General features: G+C 38.4%; 1 protein-coding gene across 35 annotated transcripts in view; it reads left to right on the forward strand.

The window, feature by feature from the left end:
- Positions 1–24,101, forward strand: part of RBFOX1 (RNA binding protein, fox-1 homolog 1) — a 1,165,955-nt gene that overhangs the window by 1,024,770 nt on the left and 117,084 nt on the right. For all 35 annotated transcript variants that reach the window (XM_017808961.1, XM_017808958.1, XM_017808962.1 and 32 more), the window contains one exon: positions 2,555–2,797. In XM_017808961.1, the coding sequence (XP_017664450.1) occupies positions 2,555–2,797 (243 nt within the window). The remainder of the gene's footprint in view (positions 1–2,554; positions 2,798–24,101) is intronic.

The raw sequence follows: 24,101 nt of genomic DNA on the forward strand, positions 1-24,101 counted from the left end.
TCTTGTGTGCCAGTTTTCTGCTCTAAGCATGGCGGGGGTGGTTTATTTAATGGCAAGGTTGTAAATCCTAGAGTATGTACAAGTTACTAAAAAGAAATAGACATATAAATCCCTGACCCTTCATTGTTTACTTATTAATGAGGTCTCAGTTATAAATAAATGAGTCAGACCTCAGCTGAACAAGTCTAATGAAAGAGGCAGAAGAGTCTCAGCACGGTGAAGGTGATTGAATTACCAGTGCAATCTGCCATTTTATTACAAGTCTAAAAAGTTTGGAGTTGCTGGTAAAAAATAATATAAAAGTTCAGCCCTCTTAATTAAATATTAACTGTAATTAGCACTAAGTGTGGATGCTTTGAATATTAATTAGGGTCCTCGTGGACCTGCTGTCAAGGTTAATGAAGAACAGTGGGGGGCTCGGCAACATCTGGTTTAGGACTCCAGGTACTACAAAAACCTTTAGATCAAATGCACCTGGACATTAGCCCTTGGTCCCTTTGTTGCCATTATTGTTCTTTTTTAACAGCTGCTGACTCTAATGCCATGTTTAGCATCTGACATGAAGGAATAGCTTAAGGACCAGCAGTAACCAGCTCCTGTGTTTCAAAGCCAGCACAGGGAAAATGCTTATACAGGCAGAATTCAGATATGCTTTTGTTCATTCCTGCCACTTGCTGAAGTCCTTCCTGAAACAGCTGATTAAAATAAGGTCGACTGCCTCCTCCACAAGTTTTAAAAATACTTCTTTAACATTTAATGAATGTCTCTGGTGTAATCCAGTCATTGCTGGGTTTTGCTTCCTCTTCATTTTTTTTTTGTTTTAACTCTGAAGATATTAGGTAAAAGAAATAAGAAATGAACTTTAGCATTTTAATATAAGAGGATAGAAGTAGACATTTACAAGAGATTTTAACCTCCACAGAAGTTTAACAGGGCCAGTTTCAGTGCAGCATTAACCTTGGAATGATTGTAGATATATAGAAACAATAGTCACTTAACCCTGAAGTGAAGTCAGAAAATGCCGTTGTTTTAATTTTAAAGATGTTTAAATCAAGCAACACAAACTACGTGCTCAAGGCCTCCAGTAGCAAAGATGGGATTAGAATTAGGGAGTGTTTGATTGCTGATAGAAAGTTTTAAGTTTTTAGGACACACTGAACACCTTTTACACAAGAAAATTTAGTTTTCTCTTCTAAGCCTGAAATCTACCAAGACTTAATCCTGTGCAATTTTTTAAAAGCTCTTGAGTTTAGGACCAGTTCAGGTCAGAGAACTGATGTCTGAATTAGTCGAAATTGGCTGGAAATGTCCTTACACACAAAGTGAAAAAGATTGTCTTTTATTCATCCTATTCAACCTATTTTGAAATTAGGAAATCAAGGACTGATGAGTACAAATAAAGAAAATCCCTGCATTAGTCCTGTACTTGTACATGCTTTGGTGGGAGAATAACAGAGTAGTTTAAAAGCTAATTAATTTTTTACTTAAATACGCATTTTTGCATTATTTGATATTTAGAGGGATAATTTTATCTTGTAAATTGGCCCTGAGGTTGGGATAGTCCCTGGACTAATGGCCTCTATTGCTGTCTCATGCAACATTGTGTTTTGGACATCTTTCATATAAGGTCTTAAAGATTGTTGTGTACATTTCCTTCCCTAGAATTATTGCTTTTTGGTATGAGCAAAGCATTTAGTCAGAAGTTTTCTAATTGACTAATTAACATGCTGGGCTATTCTTTATCATATCAAACAGAAAGATGGATCTATCCATAAAGAGAAGATTTGTTTTTAATTGTATAGGCTTATTGTGATATGCAAATAAAATACTATTGTCTAAAAATTTAAAACCTTTACAGTTCTTAAATCTATTTCTTTTGACAGTCTGCAGCATTGAATTTTTCTTTTATTTGAACTGAATATTTCTTTAGTTTAAGATTTTGAACTGGAGCATGTTTAGATTCAAATTTTTAATATTTTGACTGGGTCTCATTATTATTTTGCATTTGTGGCATGCAGTTGCTCTCTACAGAGTTCCTCAGAGTATTCTGAATATCTCAGAGCATTAGTTCATATAAATATTTTCAGTGCACAACCCAAATCCTGCCCTGTGTGTTAGATTGCATATATTGTGTTCTGCACATGGTAAGTCAGAGTGGATCACAGACAGTGAGCTAATCTGAGCAGAGCTCTGTACTGGCAGTTGTGCTCAGCAGCCTTTGGAATAAAGTGGCTTTGTCCCTCTTCCCTGTCCGAGTTGAAGCATTAATTTAGGCAGATTCCACTGACCTTTCCCGGTTAAAGAATCATCTACAACTGTCCAGTGAACAGCAGACTTGTTTGTCTAATTAGAATATTATTTAATAGGTTTAGCAAAATGCATTTAGTTCAGATAAATATTCTCCTTAAGAAAGAGCCCTTGTGCCCTTTTCAGACCAGCAATCTTAGCAGAACTGTCATCACTCCATGTTACCTGTGCGGGACCTTCGCTTATCTAATCTCACGCCACGTTTCTTCTTCCTTTTCTTTCCCTTTGATTTTTTTTTTTTTTACAGGGTAATCAGGAAGCTACAGCACCTCCTGACACAATGGCACAGCCTTATGCCTCAGCCCAGTTCGCTCCACCTCAGAATGGTATCCCTGCAGAATACACAGCCCCACATCCGCATCCAGCTCCAGACTACACAGGCCAAACCACTGTTCCAGAGCACACGTTAAACATGTACCCTCCTGCTCAGACACACTCTGAACAGAGTGCAGCTGACACAAATGCACAAACTGTCTCCGGCACAGCCACAGTAAGTCAAGGTTACAGCTCTTTTCAAGCACTTTGTTTCAAGTTACATATGTTTTTGTCAATGATTTTTATTGTTCCGTTACACTTAATGCTTTTACACTTCATTTGTGTTAGGATTAGTCACCATGTTAAGCTTAAAAGTCTTGTCAAAGTTTATCCTTGAACTTGGAGAATGTATTTTCACTGGGTTTGGAGCCTCTTATGAAGTGTCAGAGCTTTGTAGAGTCTGTGGTTTCTTTTTCAGCAGTATTAGACAAAATGATTAATAACCAGCCCATGAATCATATCATAAAGTTTAATTAAGTCCAATATGGAAAAATGCAAATGAGTGTTTGTAGGCATTCATTTGCAAGGGAAAAGAAAACAACCAAAAAACCCCAAACTAGACTCATTTGGTTATTTTTAATGGCCTCTGTGCTTTTGACACTTGCAAGTAGTTTTTAATAAAAGTGTTCATGGAACGACATTGCACTAAAATCCCCGTGTGAATGAGTATTGTGAAGAACATGCCTGTAATGCTGTATTTTCTAGAGAGCTTGTTTGTGCAGCCATTACCCGAGCTGTGTGTGGGTCCGTGCTCGACAGAGCAGAAATGATCGACTTTCCTCCCGTTTGATTTATATATAAAGTTCTGAAGTGTCATGAATTATGCAAGAGACTCCTTGGATGGCTCTACCTTGTAATTTAAGTCACAGATTTCACACACTGATAGTTTAGTGCTTCTGTCTTAATTCTAGAGTGGGACACAATATATCCAGTGCCAACAGCTGGCAGATTTCTGAGGCATCCAACAGTTACCTGTGTAGGATCGAGCACAGGACAGGCAGCTGGAGCATGTGCTCCAAGCATCTTTCCTGGCTGTCCTCATCCTTGCCCCAGCCATGCTCCATGCCTCATCTGACCTCCCCTTCCTCCCCTGGCACATATCCAGCCTAAAAGGTTCCATGCATCAGGGCAAGAGGAAAGGGAAAACACGTTCCCTTAAAGGAGTTGTTCTGAAAATTTATGTTTATTGCCATACCACTAATTTCTTTATATGGGTATGAATGAGAAAGAAAATCATAGAAGAATACTCCTTGCTATTACTGTGGATATATACTTGTGAATTAATTACACATTTTTTTGGTCTGTGCAGTAAAATGTTTCGGTCCTTTTAGTTTTGACTTGGTAACCTTTTATTGCCCTGAGTTGCCCTTTGCTCTAATAATATGAGAAAGCTTAAATTCAAGAGCCTCTTATTAACTTATATCTCATAGCATTCTTTGCAGCTCTATAGTCCCCTCTTATACATCTCTTTACTAAGTTAAATTCCATGGATTTTTCCCATCTTTTAAAATTTTCTTCCATCATCATTTTTGGTTGTTGTCAAACTCTTGCCAAATACCACTGTCATTGGTTTAGAGGAGGAATCCCAAGCTGAATAGAAACTCAAGAGATTGGATATTGACTGCAAAGATAGCCTTTCCTGCTGTCCCTGTCTCATCCTTTTTATGTTCTACAATTTTCCTTGTATTTTTGACCACTGCTGCACCCTGAACAGTCCACCCGGGTGCCTTTTCATGTTTTGAAACTGTTGCTGTTCAGATCCGAAGTGAAACAGTGACAGTGCTAAAATCAATGGTAAAAGACCCATCGATGGCAGTGGGACAGGAGCTCATCCCTCATCATTTATTGCTTTCAATTGATTGTGTTTCCTCACCCTGTTTTGATTTTTCAGTTTGAAGAAGTGTCAGTCACTTTATCAGAGAAGTCAGGGATGTGTTTCCCCAGCATTTTCCATAGCAAAGGCTGGTGAAAAGATGTAGTTTGGATTGTCTGCAATGCCCTTATCTTCTTCAAGTGCTCTATTCAATCCCAGCTAGCAAATCCAATGATTTCTTGCAAAGTTTCCAGTTTCTGATATGCTAATAGGCTTTATTGTTATTTGATTTTGTGTTCTTTGCTGTCTGTTCTTATTTTCTTTTTGCTTTCCTAGTATCCAACTTGTATTTTACCTGTCAGACACCTTTTCCCTTCTGTTTCCCCTTGAATTTCCATTCTCTGAAAGGTAACACTTGAATTCCACTAACCTGTTGTATTCAGGGAATATAGTATTTGCTTTTTTTATTATGGATCCTTTTCTTGCATTCCTGTTTCCTTTCTTACAGAGGAACAGACAGAACATTTCAAAGTAGCTCCCATGCTGTTTATAAGGAATTAGATTTCCTTCCTTTTGACTTTAGGGTGTATTTGAGAAAGTTTTAGTTTGGTTTGGTTTTTAAAAAGATATTTCTTTCCAAACTGCAATGTTATATTGAAAGTTGTGGATGCTCTCCCTCGAGAACAACACAATGAAAAGAGAGGTTTACAGGACGTGTGTGTATCTCTGTGGAGCTGCACTGACATTTAACACGTTGCTCACCAGTTAGTTTTACAAACTTACAGTCAGATACTGTTTGCAAAATTTAATGAGGGGGACCTAGATTTAAAATCCTTTATGCTGGGATTTTAGCCATGGCACTTGGCAAACTGTGGGGACATTATAAATAGGTATATGCAGATGGATCCCAGGCAGATTTGTGATGTTATGAGGGTCCAGCTGTGTGCATCTCTCTGTAGGTTTAATAATACAAGTTTTTATTGTGAAATAGAGCTTCAATAGCACTGTGTCAACACTGTAACTCCATGTGGTCTTTATTGTTGAAGGAGAAAAATTATGTTTCTTTCCAGTTCCTGCTAGCTTTGAGAATAGTTGATTTCCACTCGAAGAGTTTTAAGTGGAATTGATGTGGGGACGTAGTGGCATTTGTTTGGGAGGTTCCAATGTTTCTACTTAGTTTCCTTTCAGTAAGCTGTTTATTACATGCATTTAAAAGAAGAATAATCAATTGGCCAGTCATTCACAAGAAGAAAACTGTTGTGATTAATGTAGATCAGACAGGCTGCTGGAGGCAAGACCAGTTTTTGAATTTTCTTACTCGAGTGCAATTTTATGTCCACGTGAGGCTGGATATACCACTAAAAATGGATCTTAAGCTTTTGAAATGTGAACCTAACAAACTGCAGTCTAATTATCTAATTTGTAGAATTAATACCAGGAGTCACTTAACTTCCTCCATGAAGGGCTGAATCCATGCTGAGGTGAAACATGGCCCTGGCTTTGTCTCTATGTCCCAGTTTCTCTCTTGACTGAAAGAATCCCACACTGCAGCCAGAGCTATCACTGGGTCTTATGCAGCCTAAACCCCAGTAAAGATAGAAATAATAAAAATAAAAAGGTTCTTTTGAATCCTTAGCTGCAACACAGGGTGTGATCCTGGCCCAGTTGGAACCACCAGTATTCCCAGTTGCTGCAAACTGAACAAGATTCCAATCATCTGATTTATTATGGGTTTGCAATTTTTTTGCACAGTGCTCTTGTAATTCATGTTCAAAAACACTTCACATGCTCTTGGATGTGCTCTTACACTTCTAAAAAGTGTATTTCCCAATTAAAATGCTTTAATCTGTTATTTGATAAAATAGTGTGGCACTGTATTCTGTTAGGGTAAGCTACCCAACACAAGAGGTGCTTATATTTTATGTGTAGGGATGGCTAACTCTGTATTTTGATGCTATGGAACAGGAGAAAAAGTACAGGAAATGGGTAGTAAGTGATTAAAGACAGGATGATTTAGCTGAAATAATATAAAATCATCTGTAGGTAATAAAATACTGTCAGAAGTTACTTTTAGTCTTCTCTGAACAATATGGTTTTCATCTTTTTAGATCCATGTGTTTGTTTAACTTTGACCAAGGAAGAAATGTGTCCGAGTATATGCATAATCAATAATCATCCAGCACTGGGTTATTTAAGTGCTGGTAGAATTTTGGAGTTGTGTAGCATCAAACATGCTTTTAGGCATCAATAAAAATAATAAATGGCTCCTTCCTAGGAGGATGGATCAATGATGAGTGTGTTACAAAGATATGCTAAAATTAACATGTCTAATGATTTTGTGGAGTGGTTTTGAGTGTTACATTAAATAGTTACATGTAATAAAGTACTTTAAGATATTTGATCATTTCATGAAATAGGAAATCACCTTTTACCTGCGAACAGACATAGATGCAAACCTGTTGCATATGAATAATTCAGAGAATGAAATATTCAATTTTTGCCTGTGGTTTTTCATGCCCGAGCTGTGCATGTAAATAAAAAGGGCATTAGCTGGGCATGTGTAAGGGAGCAGGTAATAGTAAAGTAAATGTTTCTCTACTGTTTCCTGTTCTAAGTGGGTTATACTAATAATGGAAGTAAATGCTGTGGTGTGGCAAAAACCGAGTTTGTGAAAATGCTCTTTGTTTTATGAGTGTGTATAAAAAATGTGCTGCTCTAAATTTAGTTTTGCTTTGGCATAAGAGAAAACTTGAGGTCACTGTGTTTGTTCTTTGGGCTTGGGAAGCTGAAAAGCCTTGATGGGATGTGTGCTTGGCCAGGAGTTGTTGAGGGGAAAAGGCAGCTTTGACTTGGAGGAGTGTTGGGGGTCAGTGCACGATGCTTTCCTGTCCGAGGTGGTTCAGAATCAGGGTGGAAATAATTCATATAATAGATAGGATGTCTGTTGTTCCAGCTGCCCTGCTTTACCTTGAAACATTGTATATTCTTTGACATCTAATGGTCTGTAAGTTTAATGTTTTCTTGGTGTTAATTTGTCTGGGTTTGTGCGTTTTTAAGTCATGTCGCAAAGGCCATTTCTTCATCTAAGGATTTGGGAAGGCTCTGGGCTGCAAAATTATTTACCACGTTGAGCTTGCTTGTTTTGGAGAAGTGAAACATATACAACCTGCCTTTGGGTGTTTGTTGACGTTTTTTGTGGGTGTTTTTTTTTCCTGGTACCAATTTTGCTGATGCGCTTTTTAATTTGGGTAAGAAATCTGAGAGTAGGAAGCATTTATAGTGAAGTGCTTTAGTGCATTGCTAAGCCTGCAGGTGGGTAGGTTATTGCTACAGTTTTCTGCAGCATATTTCTAGTTTTTATTAGCCCTTTTTCCTGCTCTATTCTTTATGTAAGTTACTGGTATAAGTGATTTTTTTTTTCTCCCCTTCTTTCTTTTCTCCCTTAGTTCATATCCTCTTTCTCTCCTACTGTTTTATTCATGGTCTCCCCATCTCCTGGAGGTGTGGGATACATTAGTTTGCTGAAATTCTCTTCCATATTAAACAATGGGCTGTATCCTACTAGGTTTACAGGTGTCCATCAGCTGTTCCTACAGCAGCGTGGCACTGAAGTAAAGATGTTTAAAACTAAGTTCTCTGCAATTTGCTGGCTCATGGTGTAGCTGTGGTTGTGCTCGTTAGCCTGGAGGTAAACTTTGAAGCCCAAGGTGCCAAGTGTCTGCATGGTGGGTGGGACACTTCTCAGTGCTGCTGAGCTGAGCTGCTGTTCCCCCTGTCTCTGAATGTTCTGCTCTTGCCTGGGAGGTTTTCATGGTGCACCTGGAACTGCCTCTGGTGGCTTGGGAAGGAGTGATTTGGTCTCTTCTGGGGGTAGTTCTGGCTGGCAGGCAGCAGAGCAGAGTTTCAGGACAGACAACCACACCAGTCCTCTCTCTAAATGGTGCCACTCTGAGGCCTCTGCTCCCCCTGCACAGGAATTAGGAACTTTTCACCACAGAGCCTTTCAAATCACATTTCCCCATGGATATTTTTGTTCCCAACTGGTATCAATGACCCAATTTTTACTCTTATTTCAATTCCATCTTTTGTCTATAGATGTTTGCCACCAGGATGGCAGGTAGTTGCTAATGCTTTGACAACTCTTAGAGCAGTGTTTATTCATCTAAATCATACCCTGCTGGTGCAGGCTATTGTACCAGCGTGGTGTGCTGTCTCATTTATACCACCTATTGTATTTGGTCCCAACTGCTACTCGAAGAAAACGTTTCAGGGAGCTCATTTCAAGACCCTGAGTGCTTCAGAGCTGCAGAAGCAAGGAACCTGGTCCAGCTCCTACTCCATAGTGAAGAGATCAAAACTGACATCCCAAATAGAGAACATAATGCTGTGCTGGTGTGGGGAGGCACAGTAATGACTTGTGATCATAGGCATTATTGCTGCTGAGAGGCTTCCTTGCTGAGAGAGACCCGTGTGTCAGCTTTGTGACTGTGTCCCACGTGTGTCCCTTTGCTTGTGCTAAGGAATAGCAGGAACATATTGCTCACTTCAGCCTCTGTGTGTGTCAGTGCAACCTCAAAAATAGATTCTCCTCAAGGATACCCAGAACCTGAAAGTGGCTGTTTTCTGTGGTGCTGTTTATAAAGTACCTGTTTGTATACATTGCTGTTTTGCCTGGTAAGAAGATAACCACCCTTTTTTTCCTGTGGTGTTGAGTTAAACTGAGGCTTTTTGATGCTGTGAGTGGGTGTGAGGACAGCAGTTACCCTGGCAGACAACTGCAGATCACAGTATCTGGGGTTCTCCTGAGGTCTCTATATCTAATCTTTAAGATTTAGGTATCACCTCAGCTTCTTTTTCTTTTTGATTCTCATAGCAAGAAAGGATTGCAAGTGTGACATTGAAACAGAAGACAGAAAAATTGTAATTATAAAATTATAATTCTGGTTAATTCTGTTTGTTTTTTTTTTTCTTGTTCAGTTTTCTTTCTTATGTATTTATTTTGATATAAACTTCCTTTCCTGATTTTTGCATGCTTGAAATTGGTGAAGTGATAAAGCTGAAGCTCCTCCCCCAGTCCAACAAAACCCCACCAACCAAGGATAAAGAATGCAATTATGCTCTGTCATCTTTAGTCATGTTTGCTCAAATAAATTAGCTGAATGCCATTGATTACCCTTCTGAATGTTCACTGTAGGGCAGACTAACAGTTCTTAGACCACTTCAGCAGGTAATTCCAGCCAACTCTAAGGCAGGTCTGAAACACAAAACATTGCAGAGGTATTTTCAATCACATTGTCAACCAGAGACGTGTTACTCCAACTTGGAAAGTTTCTTCTAGAAAACATTACCAATTATTTTCTGATCTGCCAAGTTTAATCGATCAATTAAACAATTTAAGATGTTCTTCCTGCTTGTCCCTGAAAGAGCTGAGACAATACTGGTTTTTTGAGTTTTCTTGTAGTTTGTGTTGTCTCCTGGGCTCTTTACTCCTCCATACCAATTCTTTTACGTGTTACATTATTGACTTTTTCTTCTCCCTGTGCAGTCTAAGTAGCCACGGCATCCAAATGCTCTGGCTGTGCTTTGGGTTCTGATCTATTGAGAAAAACATTTGTTACACATTTTGCTGAATACACTGAGCATAAATTTCAAAGGGGATCTCGTTATGATGAAATAGCTAATGACAACTTTATATTTGACCTTCTGCATCTTTGCTCCCCATTACAACACGGTAATTAACATTGATCCTTGGGGGGGGGGGATTTTTTTGGTGCAAATTAGCTCTCATTTTCACTAAATGCATGAGTGGTTGTGTTAGGTTAGGTAAGACTAATGATGTTTTCCATTCTCTTGTAATTGGCATGCAAATGATAGTTAATGGCTTGCAACTTTATCAGAAGTTGTCCATTCCTCCACTCACCAACTCTTTGTAATTCCAATATGAATTTGTGTATTGCCTGGGGTACCTTGTTTAGGGCCTGAGCACAAACTGCTTGTAAGAAACTTGCTCTCTATTAGAGAGCTCAGAATGGTCTACCTGTAAAACAGGTAGATGGAAAACTGGCAAGGTTTGTAGTGAAAAGCCATGAAAATCATTCAGAAAGGCTTCCTCTCTTCTTCCTTAAATCATGACTGAATTTCTATTCACGTGACTGGAGATAAACTTACTCTCCTGCATGAGAGTGGGTCTTAACTAAGGATGGCTTAGTGGGTTATTACCCCCCAACCCTGAAAATATTTTTTTTAATCCTGTTTATACTCGCAAGTTTCCGTTCCTCTCCCACACAGCTATTTCTTCAGTTTTCCCCACACCCTGCTACCCACAGAATTACTTTAATTAACCGTAACTCATGTGTGGCTTGCTTACCATATCTCCCTTCTAGGGTCAGTGTGAAAGAGCAGCTCGATTCAGACATTTAACTTTGCTATCTATCACTTTTAGAAAGACAGTAACGAGACGTGCTGCTCTGTCTTGGCTGAATGTGCCAGCAGGTGAATCCATCTGGAAGTCTGAAGCTGCTTTATGGTCTACCAGTGACTTGACAGGGTGAGATAGACGTTGCAGGCAGAAGCAGACAGAGGACAATTTTCTCATTCACTGGATATGCTTTCAGGAAAGGGTTAGAAGTTCTTCTTTTCAGGCTTTGCCAGAAAAACAATTAGACTGAGCTCTAATAGTCCAGCGTGCACCTCGTGCTGTATTTGATCTTTCTGTGATATGCAGAAAGAATTGGTTGGTTGTTTTAAATTGCACAGATCTAGATATTAGATGGCCAATAATTTATTAATGAATTGGAGAAATTCCAGAAGAAGGGATGAGTCTGTAACCAAGCCCCACACAGCCACTCAGGAGCTCTCTCACTTCCCCCACTTGCTTTTTACCTGTGTGATTAAAGACAGACATTAAGTTACTTTGTTGGCTCTGCAGGGATAGAGTGTAAGTATTTCTTGATATTTTGAGAGGGGTTTATATACAAATTTAAAATTATTACATATATGCAAAAACTTCCTCTCCTTTTGCAGCCTTTTTCCTTGCTTTTAATCATTGTGTACGTTTTAGTTGTCTTTGTCTCTACAACACTATTCCTTACTTATATTCTTTCCTGTTTTCTTCTTATGTTTTCTTTCAATACACCTGCATTGTCTCTACTTTGTTTCTTTCCAGTTTTTGCTCATTCCACTACTCTCTAGTAGTTTCCTTTAATTTCCTCCCCCCTCCTAGGAGTTACAAAGCCAGCTACCACTGATTTTAATGTGGCTTGGAGAGAACGTGGAAAGGAATATATAGCTGATGTGAAGAACATACATGAATTCTCTGCTATTTTTGCATCTAAATTGCTGCAACTTGCCAGTTCTAGATGCTTTTTCAGCTAATACTCCACACAGTTGTGTTGAAGTATCAGCATATTTTGCTGCCTTTTTTTTTGATTTAGAAAAACTTCTCAACAGTTTTTGAGACCCCTCAAGTCTTCTACTATTCCTGCTTATAAAAGGGCTTTTTGCATTTGCTTTTTCAGCAGAGGCCTCTTGAAATCTTGCCCATTGAAGCAGTTGCCACTGATCTATGGAGTCTCACCCCAGAACACAAACTCCGAGGTGTCCTTTTACCATCCACCTGCAAATAGCAGGAGGATGTGTCAGGACTCCCCAGCTCCTTCCCAGCCACAGCCTGTGGGTCTGTAAAAACCTGTGAGAAAGAGGAGATAAAAGAGCACCTGTGTGGCAGCCTCTGCCTCCAGGTGTAACAACACCTCCAGGTAGGGGAGATGGAGAGCAGGAAACTCCCTCCATGGAACAGAGGAACAGATGTTTGCTATTGAGGATGTCTCAGCCTCTATAAATGAACTGATTTCAGGCTCTGTAATGAGACTGGCATTGCCTCCCAGCTTCCTCATCCCTTTCAAAGAAAGAATTAGAGGATTTCTCTTGCTGTGCTTTTTTTTTTTTTTTTTTGCTTTGGATTGTAATTTAAATACTTTTCTTTTATTCTCTGATTTATAAAAGGGAGAAAAAAAAAAGGCAGCAGAATGCCTTCTGATTCAATCAGGAGAAGAAAACATGCTTACAATCATAAAGTCTTTTCTATGCCTGTGTTATTTTTTTGTTGCTGTTATAAAAAAATGCGTCAAAAAATGTTCAACTGTTTAATTTCATAAGAACTCACATAAGTTCCAGCTGTTCCAGAATAGCATCTAAATATTTGATTTGAAAACAATATGTGTACCAACACTGCAACATATTGCAGGCATGATCACCCAGCTACCCAGGAAGATCCGAGTCTGTCTGTGCTAATTAATGTTTGCAGATGAAGCTTCTCCAGCGGCAACTTCAGTTAAAAAAAGATCTTTTGGGTTATAAGAACATGAAGGATATAAAAGACGTCTACCAAACTGAATGGAAACCATGTAGATTTGCTATTTTCAAATTATAATAAGGCTGGGACACCTAATTTTGCTTTTCGTAAGGATGTGATTGATTTTTTTAATATGTTCGTGTTACAAAAAAAATATTATTGCTGCTATTTTTAAAAGAGATTTATTGCCAAAAATGTAGTTATAAAATGTCAATTTATTTAAAAATATTTGGAAGTATTAATCTTAGAGAAATAAGATATTAAAAAAAGAGATTCTCTGGGTTTTTTCAGTTATATGGAGGAAAAATTCATGATTTAGGCCAGAGAAATTTGCTTTTAACTTGTGCATTGACTTGAAAATGTAGCAGTTCTGTTGCCTGTTTCCTTAGAGTTCTTATTCTTTTAGTTTTAGGGATATGGACGTACTTCAGTTGTGCTGAGAAATACGGTTTCTTGTGAACACATTCCCCTCCCTTTTTTTCCTTTCTTACATAGTTTTCAATTACAATGTTGCCAAATTTAGAGAAACTGATGCCAATTTTCACCTCTGAATATTTATATTTCCTTGTTCTCATACATAAGCTTCTTTTTTTTTTTTAAAAAGATCTGACAGGGACAGGTGGCAAAACTGTCCCAACCCGGAGCAGCAGAAATAGAGGAGCTTTGTTGTTTATATATTATTGTAACTTTTGACATCTTTTTAATACAGAATGTATTCTGGGTTTTTTTGTTTTTTTGGGTTTTTTTGCACTATCAAAAGATGAGGTACCAGCATCTGAATCACTGATTCTGTTCTGTGCTTTCTAATGGAAAGATCCAGCTCTTTTATCATTTTGTTATTATTGTGCATCAAGAGATGCTTCTGTTTTCAACACGGGTGTGGTTTTTCATTTTCTTGTTGTGTTTTTTTTTTTCCTTTTCCAAATACATACTTGTAGGAAAACAAATTTAGACAAATATTAGATGGTATTGAAAAGTTGAGGACGTAAAAGAGAAACTAAAATCAGATTAGAAATAGGTTTTAGCAAATTGAAAAACTTTTATTTTTGTAGTAATCCGTGAAAGAGTTCAGCTTAAAATACCCTGCAATTACTGTAATTGGAGGAGTAAACATGTTTGTAAGGTAGACAACGACTAATTTCTAGTGCATGACCATTGTTTGATACTCATGAGCAGGTGATATTGTATGCCAGTAAATTTGTACCACGGTGCACAGTCATTTAGCCACAAAATACTGTTTTAAACTCAGAGATAAGTCCTTCAAGCACTTACACTGAAAGGGCTGTGTACTGCTCTTCACAGTAATTGGCTAGAGCTGCTTATGAAGCTATTAAATGTTTCAGGACCAGCTACCTGCATGGTGGGGTCCTGAGTTTGTGCAGAGCTGCTGGCTAGGTGTGCTTGAGCACAGGTGTTGGGAAGCCTTGGAACACCGCAGGCTCCCTCCGGGTGGAATTGCTGCAGTTCCCATCCCGGCTGGCAGGAGCTGTACTTGTGAAACGCCTCACGCCTGCAATAAAAGCGCTTTCACACCAGCACAAAATGTTGCTGTTGGCTTCTTCCCATCTCCAGCAAGCACTTCCAGTTTTAGAACTTGCTCTCATTTCTGAGCTGGGCTCCCTCTTTTCTTTTTTACCCCACTGGGTTGAGAGCGTTGCACATCCAGCCCTTTTATCGCTCTCTCCCCTCACAAAAGAAACTTGCAGCCATTTCCCGTGGTGCTTCTCTTTTTGCATGTGCAGCAAAGTCAACTTTGCAAAGAATTTAATGTGTTTTATAGACAAAACATGGTCAACCAAAGGTACTAGCATGAGAATCACTGATTCTGTTCTGTGCTTTCTAATGGAAAGAGCCAGCTTTTCTATAATTTTATTATTATTGTGCATCAAGAGGTGTTTTCCTTCTGTTTTCAACACGTGTAGTTTTTTTTTTTATTTCTTGTTTTGTTTGTTGCGGTTTTTGTGTGTTGTTGTTGTGTCTGGGGGGTTTTTTTGCTATATTTTTTGTTCTTTCTTTTCCAAATACATACTTTTAGGACAGCAAACCTGCTATACCTCAGGCTTCCATGGGTCCACTTTAGCCCAGTGCATCTAATTTGTCTGCCTGGAAATTTTGTCCAGTTGCAATTTGAGGACTTGAGATATTTGTCTGAGATTTTTCAAAGTTAGGTTTCCTGAATAGACTATTGCATGCCTAAAAATGTAACATATACTCCCTGTGTGCCAGATGATACAAACAGTGTTAATAATCCTAATGATGCAAGTGTAGCAAGTCTTGTCTTCAGGAAAAATCAGTCATTTTTTATGTCACTTTTCTGACTGAGAAATATGTTGGCCCTCCCTGTCATATATGCCCTGGCCACCCACTATATAAAATTGCTTTTTACTACCATCAGCTGTTTAATCTCTCTATAGACAGTCTTTGCAGGTAGCAAGCTGAGTCTGTCTCAGTACCTCCAGTTTTTTTAACCTAAACACTCAGAATGTATTGCCTTGCATTTGAGTAGCTTTCTAATTAATTGGATTATTGATTTGACATATTTCAGATACTGATCACTTAGGCTGCTAAGTTTAGAACCAGCTAGGAGCCATCATTTAGGAGCCTGGCACTTTTTATTTAGATTGAACTTACTGCCCCGTGCTTTTAAGCCTTTTGCCTTCAGTGGGAGGAAAAGTGGGCTCTTATTGCTGAATACTTAAGTTTTATATTTTCATCTATCTATCCATTTTCTTCCATGAAGAATGGTACTTTGCCTTTATTGCAAGTAAAAGGATATGTTTTGGTTCAGATTAGAGTTACTCCTTAGTGCTTAAGACATTCATAGGAAGGTTACTGCATGTATAGCATTGTCATTCCATGGGTATCAGATTAATCATTTGAGTTCAGACTAGACCTGAATCTGGTTTGCAATGTATGTATAATGAGCATTATACAAACTCCATTTCCTTTTGGAAAGCTGTGTGCCCCATGGTGCGTTTTCTTGATGCTGGGACTAAAAAAAAGAGGAAGGAGGCTGGCTTTGTGCATGTGTTGCCCCTCCAACAGACTGCATTTAATGCAAGGGATTGTTCTTGAGCATACTTTTTGGGTGAAGAAATGGGGATTAACTAGCAAATCCATGAGATGTCGTTGAAAGCACTGATCACTTGGGGTTGCTTTGTGACACCTTCTCCTACCGATGAAATGCAGCAACAAGTGTGATGCTTGCTCAGCAGTTTTCAGTAAGAGTAGATATTTCATGCCAAAAGCTATTTACATCTCCTGCAGTTGGGCTGTTAGGTAATTTGAATAGTTCCCAGGTGATAAATTCACTGCTCTCATATTTGCACTTTGACTTTCTTCTGATAAGGCCTGTGAAAATCATACCCTAGTGCATATTTAGGCCAATTTTATCATTGAGAGAAAGAGCTTCGAGCGCTGTGAGGGCTTGAAGAAATTTTTTAACTTTGTTTTCTTCAGTCTTATCCTTGTTCTTATCCTAATTCACTGTCCACTTTTATAGTAAAGGTGGGAAACACATAAACCACCCAAGGCTGCTGTTAATGCTGCAGGAACATAACCCGGGGGTTCAGCGTTGCCCTGTTGGTGCTGATGAATTGCCCTGTCACAGAGATGTAACCAAGGTTATGAAATCTTGCCGTGGCTGTCCCCTCACACAGATGTCACAGGGACTGAAGGAGGATGTATGACGCCCCGTGCTGCTGCCTTAGGCCCAGGATGTGTGCGTGCCTTGGTGCAGCTCAGGGGCTCAGGGTCTGTGTTACCAGCAGCTTGTCAGAGCATGAGGAGATCTGTTGGTGCATTATAGGGCTGCTCTGGTCTGGTTTGGAATGTAAGGCAACCCTTTGTTTTCTCTAAAATTTCTGACATAATTTTGAGTTGACTATTCCTTATATGAGAAAAGTTAAATTGCATTTCCTACTCCTCTTACAGGGAAGGACAAAACAATTAGCAATAGAGAGCTTACAAGCTTGCGAGCTCAAATGGTAAAAGTATTTCTTAGATTTGGGAGTGGGCTATGAGGCTGAGATAGTTCTGAATGTGTTTCTACTGATCTAATCTAGCATGATTATTTCTTTCTTCTTGAATGATCCCCTCCAAGCATCTCATGAAAAGATTTATTTCATCCTCGTGACCGTTTTGTGAGATTTTCCTGAATTACAATTATTGTCTTTTTCACTTTTCTTGAGGAGGAACTAGAGTACAAGTAGTTTAAATAACCTGCCAGAGGCAAATCTGTGACAAAATAGATTGCAGAAGCTGCCTTTCCTGAGCCCAAGTGTCTAGACTGAGAGATAGTCTTTTCCCCATAATAACAGATCGCTATTGCTGAATTTCATTTTGAACTGATGCTTTTGGAGCACTGAGCATTGAATAGATCACAGTCTAAGCTTGATTTGTGTGAATGCTGCGTTTCAGGTGCATGAATAAGAAAAAAATGTTGGCAAGATATTCTGTTACTTAGGAAATTTATGTTGTATTTTTTAGAAAAAGGCAAAACTCTGCAGCCTGGTTTAACTTTCAGACATACTATGCAGACAATGTGAAGTTACCATCTCTTCTTTCATCCACGCCCCTCCTTGGGATATGTGAGGAGATGATACCACACACAATGACAAGATGTATCTGCTCCTTTGCTTTGGCCTGGTTTTCAGCTCTCTTTCACAGAGGAATGGGGTTGGGGAGTCACAGATGGGGCATGAAGTGATGCGAGGATCATGATGCTGTAGGATCATGGCAAAGGTCAGGTGGGAAGGGTCTGGAATTCCCCGTAGCAAATATGAAAGTATTTTGCTCTGTTATTTAGCTTCACAAATACAGGGATCTGGGGCTGTCAAGAGAGAGGGAGACTGGAAACTGGGCTTTCGACTTAGTGGGTTGCTGGGTTTAAAACCTACCCTGTAAAGTCTGAGAAAGCTGCCAGAAGGGTGGCAGGAGATCACAATATGGACAAGAAGCATGACTGGGAGGGGGAGTGGCAGCATCTTGTTGGAGAAGGACACTTCAGCAACTCCTTAATCTGTTCCATCTGCAGCAAGGTTATTTATGGTTGGGGTTTTTTTTCTTCTTTTTCCCTGTAAAAAATGCATCAGGCAAGGCCAATGGTAATCTGTATCTAGGGTGATTACCAGTGGGCAGAAACCCCTCAGAGGCTGACACTGAATTCTTGTTTTTTAAACCACTGTCCCTGCTTAAGTGTGCAGAAGATGGTGACTGAGCAGCAGAGACCCTTTCTCCCTTTCTGTGGCATTTTTCCATGTGGTTTTGGCATTGCTCAAGTGCCTGTGGATAGGAGGATACTGCCTTACCCTGTTCTCCCACACCTGACAGAGAGCAAGGACCTGACAGGTTTGGACAGGGGTTGTTTCTCTCTGCTCAGCTTGTGCACTGGTGTTTGTTAGTCACAAATGTTACAAAAATGTTTGTGAACTTACAATCTGGTCTTGCTCATAGTAGGTTTTAATACCTCTGATTTCATAGTGAGTTGCTGGGAAAAATACCTGCAACCAATACTGTATTTTATTGTGTAATGTTTGTACAATAAATTTATCGACTGTGGGCTTTTTTTCTCAAGTCTGGCTGTGCAAATGCCTGAATTGCTGTGTTTTGTGTGGATTTTTTGTTAAATACAGAGGATATGTGGGTGGAGAATCTATGACTTCAGTAAATGTGAGGTCCTTGTACCAGTATTTATCTGTGTTGTTTTGCTCTGATACGCTGTTGAATATTGCAGAAAGCATAACAGCTATATTTGGTGTTCCTAACACATTCTTGTTTTATTTTAGAATAAAATTTGCATGGGAACGTTTCTCCTCACTGGCATGAGACCATATTTAAGGCATTTGGTAGTTTTGTGTCTAGCCATTTTCATGGGTAGTGGGAAAACAGTTTTACTTTGCATTAATGTTTTTGCTAAAAATACGGACTGTAAAGCGAAGTGATTTTAAACCCAGGCAAAAAGAAATTACAAATGTTCCTAAAAAATGATAGCTAAAATACAGTGCTGTATATGAGCTTTCAGTTTGATAAATACTTACTTATGAGGTCATAAATACTTGAGGTACAAAAGGTTAATGTAGTGTGAAAGGCTGTAAAACACAGCGAGCAACCTGCTAGATCATAATGATGCATTAGTACCTTTCAGTATGAATGCTGGTGGTTATAAAAATCTTCATGTTGAATTTATTCTGTAGCACAAGAATGTAAAGCCAGAGTATCTCCACTGTGTACTTTTGCTTATCTTCTCATATTTATTTCTCTTTGTAAAAGAAAAAAAAAAAAAGAAAAGAGGGGCTCTCATCTGTTCGTAAATGCTCCCTGACTGAAACTGATAAAAACTGCTTTTTGACTAATATAATTTCTCAAAAGCATGTCAGGTGTTGTCTGTGTGCTCAAAGTAAGTAATAAAATCAAGTAATAGTCGGTGAGTTTTGTGCCTGCTCTGTATTAATAAGTTTCCATGAGATAAAGTAAGCAATAATGCATAAAGGAAACAAAAGTGGTATAAATTCTGTAAAGCAGTAATGGAAATTAACTTTGAGGGGAAAGAAATTCAGTGCTAAAATCACAAAGTGAGCATTTACTGAATGATAAAATTGACTTTATCATAATAAATATAGTATTTCTCAGTCTTAAAAGTCCTCTGCAGTTTATAATTGTCTCCAATGTGCTGATGCAGCTAATATTTCTCATTTAATCTCTACCTCTGTGGAGTGTTAATTTCCATGCTTTGGTGATCATTGCTTTTTACTAAAGCAAATTACTTCTTCTTACTCCTATATCAGAGCTTATGACAGATTAGGATAATTTTACTGTCATTAATCTTTTGAGTCTGTTCCACTCTTTTCAATAAAGTGCCATGTTTTGGTCAGGCTAAATTGAAACACTTAATAAAATCTGAAATCAAATATAAAAAAAACCCTTTTTTTTCCAGGCTGTTGATACCTGCTTTCAGCCTTCTCTGCTCTCTGGTTACAGAAGAATTATTTTACTTTCAGTTAATTCTCTTCATGAAGCACACCAGTACCTGGAAGGGTATTCGGTATTTTGGGAGGGGTTAGACAAGAAAAATGTTGAAGTATTTGGTTTTGACACATTCATCTTTTTTATTATTATTTTAGGTGTTGAATATCTATACATTCCATTCTTTTAGAATGTGTATCTATTTAGATATTTATCTATTTATCTATTTAAAAATTGATAGTGTTTGGGTTGTGCAAATATATCTTCAGGAGATCTCTGTAGATGATTATTTTTAGTTGAAGACCTTATTTAAATTTGCAAAGAACACTGCAAGCAGTTACTGCACTGAGAGAATTAGCACAGAATACCTGTGAGGGACCAGGACTCATACTGTAAAAGCCCCCATAATTCCTCTGAAATAAATAGATTTCTTAATAAATGCTGAGATTGTTTATTTTATTTTGGAACAATTGGTCAAGCTAGAAATCCAAATCACAGCACCCTGGTAGGGCAGTATATCGAGTTACAGATACATGACTCATCTTGTCAAATCTTCATATTACAAAATACGGGCTTTGGATGATAACACAAAAAAATATTGTATATTACCAACTCAAACTTGTATTTTAGGTTATGAGCCTTTCTGTATCATACTTCTGGGCAGAAACTTAGTTTGTTTATTTTGTTTGTTTGTGTTCTTTTGCATAATAACCTCAGAGCCTGCATTACCTGAGAGCAGCCCCAACTGCTCAGTCATTCTGATTGACTAGCTGGATATTTCAATAGTGCCTCTGCCCTTTTTTTATTTCCTTTTGAATTAAACATCCTCCTCATGCTACAGTAATCATGGATATTCTTAATGGAATTGCACGGTAGAACTTAATTAACCTTTTCTTCTTCTTTTTTATTTAAAGGAAATTTGAGCAAACTCAATGGTGTGGTTCCTAATTTAATGCTTGCACCCCACAATGTCTAATAGAGCCTCTTCACTTGAGCAAGTCAGGTGAGACAGAGCTGCTCATCACAACCCATTGGCTTTCAGATGAAATGTTCACCTGACATTCTATTAGAGGAAGAGTCCCCAGTATACGTGTTAATAAATATATATTCTTCATGAATTTAGATAATCTCATAACTGGAGCCATTAAAACGTATTGGATGGTTATGCAAATGACTGGAGGAATTTCAGATGGCACCTACCATTTGTGAGTCTCATTTCTTGGACTGCTTTTCTTTCACTTTGTAAATAATAATTAAAACTGCTTGTGATACTTTTTCTCTTGCCGTTGAGTGGTCAGGAGGTGAATTCTTTACCGAGGTGGAAGTGAGAGACAGCAGAGGTTCTAATTTACAATTCTAGTTGTAAACATATTTCCAGAAGTCTGACAAGGAGCATTTTTGACATCATTTCCTTCAGAAGCAGAGGAAGGTGTTACAAATGTAGATGATACTAAATGTAAATGCAATTCAGGCCGTATTTCTGTAAGCTATTCTTTTATCTTTCCCTCAATGAAGTCTGTTTAAGCGTTCTCAGTTCATTATATTTCTAAATGAGTTCTACTCCCAATAGCTGTTAATTATTGCTGTAACTTCCTCTCATATTAGTGTCTAAGTTCGACTCACACAAAAAAGATTCTTTGCTCATCCAGAATAAAGTCTGTTTTAATAGATTTAAAACCCCTGTGATTTCCTCACACTCATGGAGTACAGTATATGTAGTGTAGGCTTGGTTGTCAAACTGATTGACCAAAACCACTTTTTCCTTAAAAAGCAGAGAATGTTAGAATGAAAATTCCATACCTAGAGAAGAGCAAAAAAGAACCATGAAATGGTTTCTTTTGAGTATATGGTAGATTTCCAAATATTTACGGGAGCAACATTGAAGCTAAACATAACTGCATGTCCCTAAATCACTAAAAGAAACTAAAAATCTGTTTGGCTGAGCTTTTATACAAGTCAGAGAGACAAGCTTAGGTTCAGAAGCAGTTTCACAAAATTGCTGAAATATATTTTCTCTTTTTTTTTTCCTTTTTCCAGTTTCAGTCCACTGCCCTCCACAGAAGGATGACTGGGGTTGGTGGGGCTTTCTTTTGCAATAGAGGTTTGAAATACAGTGAAAAAACAGGAAATAATTCCTTAAGTTTGATGAAAGACTGGCTTTGGGCTGTCACACACTGGCATTGTTCTCACAGAGATTGGTGACTGATAACTGTGATGGACATCTGGCCAAAGTATTCTGTTGTCAGTTTTCCTTAAGTTATGTTGCTTTTTCCTTTCAATTGGTCAGAAATATAATAGCAGAGAGTAGTTGTAGTTCAAGGAATTAGGTGAGCATTGCAGCTTTCAGTCATTAATTTGGGAAACAAAGTGTGTACAGAGAGGCTTTGATTGTGTTATGCAGGTTCAGGATAAGTGGTGGAAAGGATGCTGGAATGCAGAAAGGAATAACAATCCTAAAAACTAACAAATGATACAGTAATGATGACTGCCAAAAAACTAACATTTATTTATTTACATGGTTATACTATTATACTCAGTGTATCTGTCAAGAGAACGTGCAAGAGGAATGTGGGAATCTTAGATATCCAAGTGAGTTCCAAAGGGAAAATAGCATAACTAACTGAGTAAATCAATTCACAGTGAGGGAAAGGATGATGCTAGAGTGCCTTCCTGTGCCATATGAATCCCTCCTCTCTGAAGAGTGTCCTGTTTATTTGGGTTGTGGCCATCAGATGATGTAGAACCGTGATGGGAAGGGGTGACGCACGGTTGGCATTTGCTGGCAGTGTGTTCAAGAATGTTTGCCCTGCTGCAATTCCAAGCAAAGGTGTGGAAGTTTCCATTTCCCCGTGTCTGAGAGCTTTTCTCTTTTGCACTAAGTCATAGAAAGCAAGGATCTCTGCGTGTATGGGATGTTTTGTAAAGCACAGAGAGAATCCGGGCACACTTGGTACATCTTTAATAATCCTCCAAGATGACTGTGGAGGTTTCCAAGCTGTTTACATTTTGACCACTTTTTAGTATTGTGAGGATTTTCATAAAGAATTAAGCGTGACAGTAGATAAGAAAAAAAGGGATACCCTGATTTGATTATTTTTGTGAATAAAATTGGATTTTATTGGGGATTGGAATGAGATGAGCATTACAGACCCTTAACCTAAACTGTTCTGTGATTCTGTGAAATCACATTCCCACTCTGGCTAATGGACAGAACTTTGTTTTTGAGGGGGAGCTTTGCTGACCAGTGGCCTTTCCAGAGATATTTCTTGCATATTTTGAAGTAACTGATGTCAGATATTGGATCATTTGCATGCTTACATTTGTGAAGCCTGGTATTTGAAACCATAGTTTTTCAAAAGGAACAGTGCATGCAGAGAATGCAAGATTGGGTCAGTAATTGCAATGAACAACAGAGAGCTGTTGCTGATGTTTTTAGAATTTTTTGTTACATGGACTTTTTCATGTAAGTAAAAACTTAACTGATTTTTTCTCACTTGTCTAGACTAAAGTTCTGTTTGAAAAGTGACTCTAAATCTTATCATTATCATATTACATTATTAAAGCATTGATGATATCAACTGCAAGTATTTTGTTCAGTTAGTAAACTAGTTTTTTCACAGGTGATGTGACTTAGAGACTCTAATTATTGTATTTTTCTTCATATGCACCTGCAGCAGATTTGTGAACCACGTCAGGTAAATTTGAGGGACATTATCAGCTCTGTGAGGCTGGACAGGTGCAAATGAAGAATAATCAGAAATAATCATTGAACCTGGAGAGCATCAATTCGGTCTGCAGAAAATTTATTGTTGATGACAGTGTTCAAAATAAAACAATCTACTTATTGCAGTACTGTTAAATTAAAAGCATACTGAGTAGCATGAGCCCCTATGAGTCACAAAAGGAGACCCAGTCTGTTATGTAAGAATAAAATGCATTTATATACGTAATCCTGCTGAACTGCCTGATCTGCTGATTGATGTTCTGTTCCAACCTCACTCCTGCCCTGTCACTGTGTCCCTGCTGCACAAGGCTGGTTATTGTCACTGGACCTGACTTTGATCTGCAGACAAATCAAGCAAGATCAACTAGAATGGGTTGTTCAAGATTGTGTCCAGTTGGGTGTTGAACAGCTCCGGGGATGGAGCTCCACAGGCTCTCTGGGAAATCTGTTCTAAAGTCAGATCACTCACAGGAAAAGTTTTTCCCAGCTTCAAAATGGAATGTTCTATACTGCAGCTTTTGCTCACTGCCTTTTGTTCTGTCCCTGGGCACCACTCACCAGTCTTGCTCCTTCATCTTTAGTCCCTTCCATCAGGAATTCATGCCTTCTCTTTTCCAGGCTGAACA

The sequence above is a fragment of the Lepidothrix coronata genome, unplaced genomic scaffold (assembly GCF_001604755.1).
Source record: "Lepidothrix coronata isolate B3197 unplaced genomic scaffold, Lepidothrix_coronata-1.0 Scaffold24, whole genome shotgun sequence".
Lineage (NCBI taxonomy): Eukaryota > Metazoa > Chordata > Aves > Passeriformes > Pipridae > Lepidothrix > Lepidothrix coronata.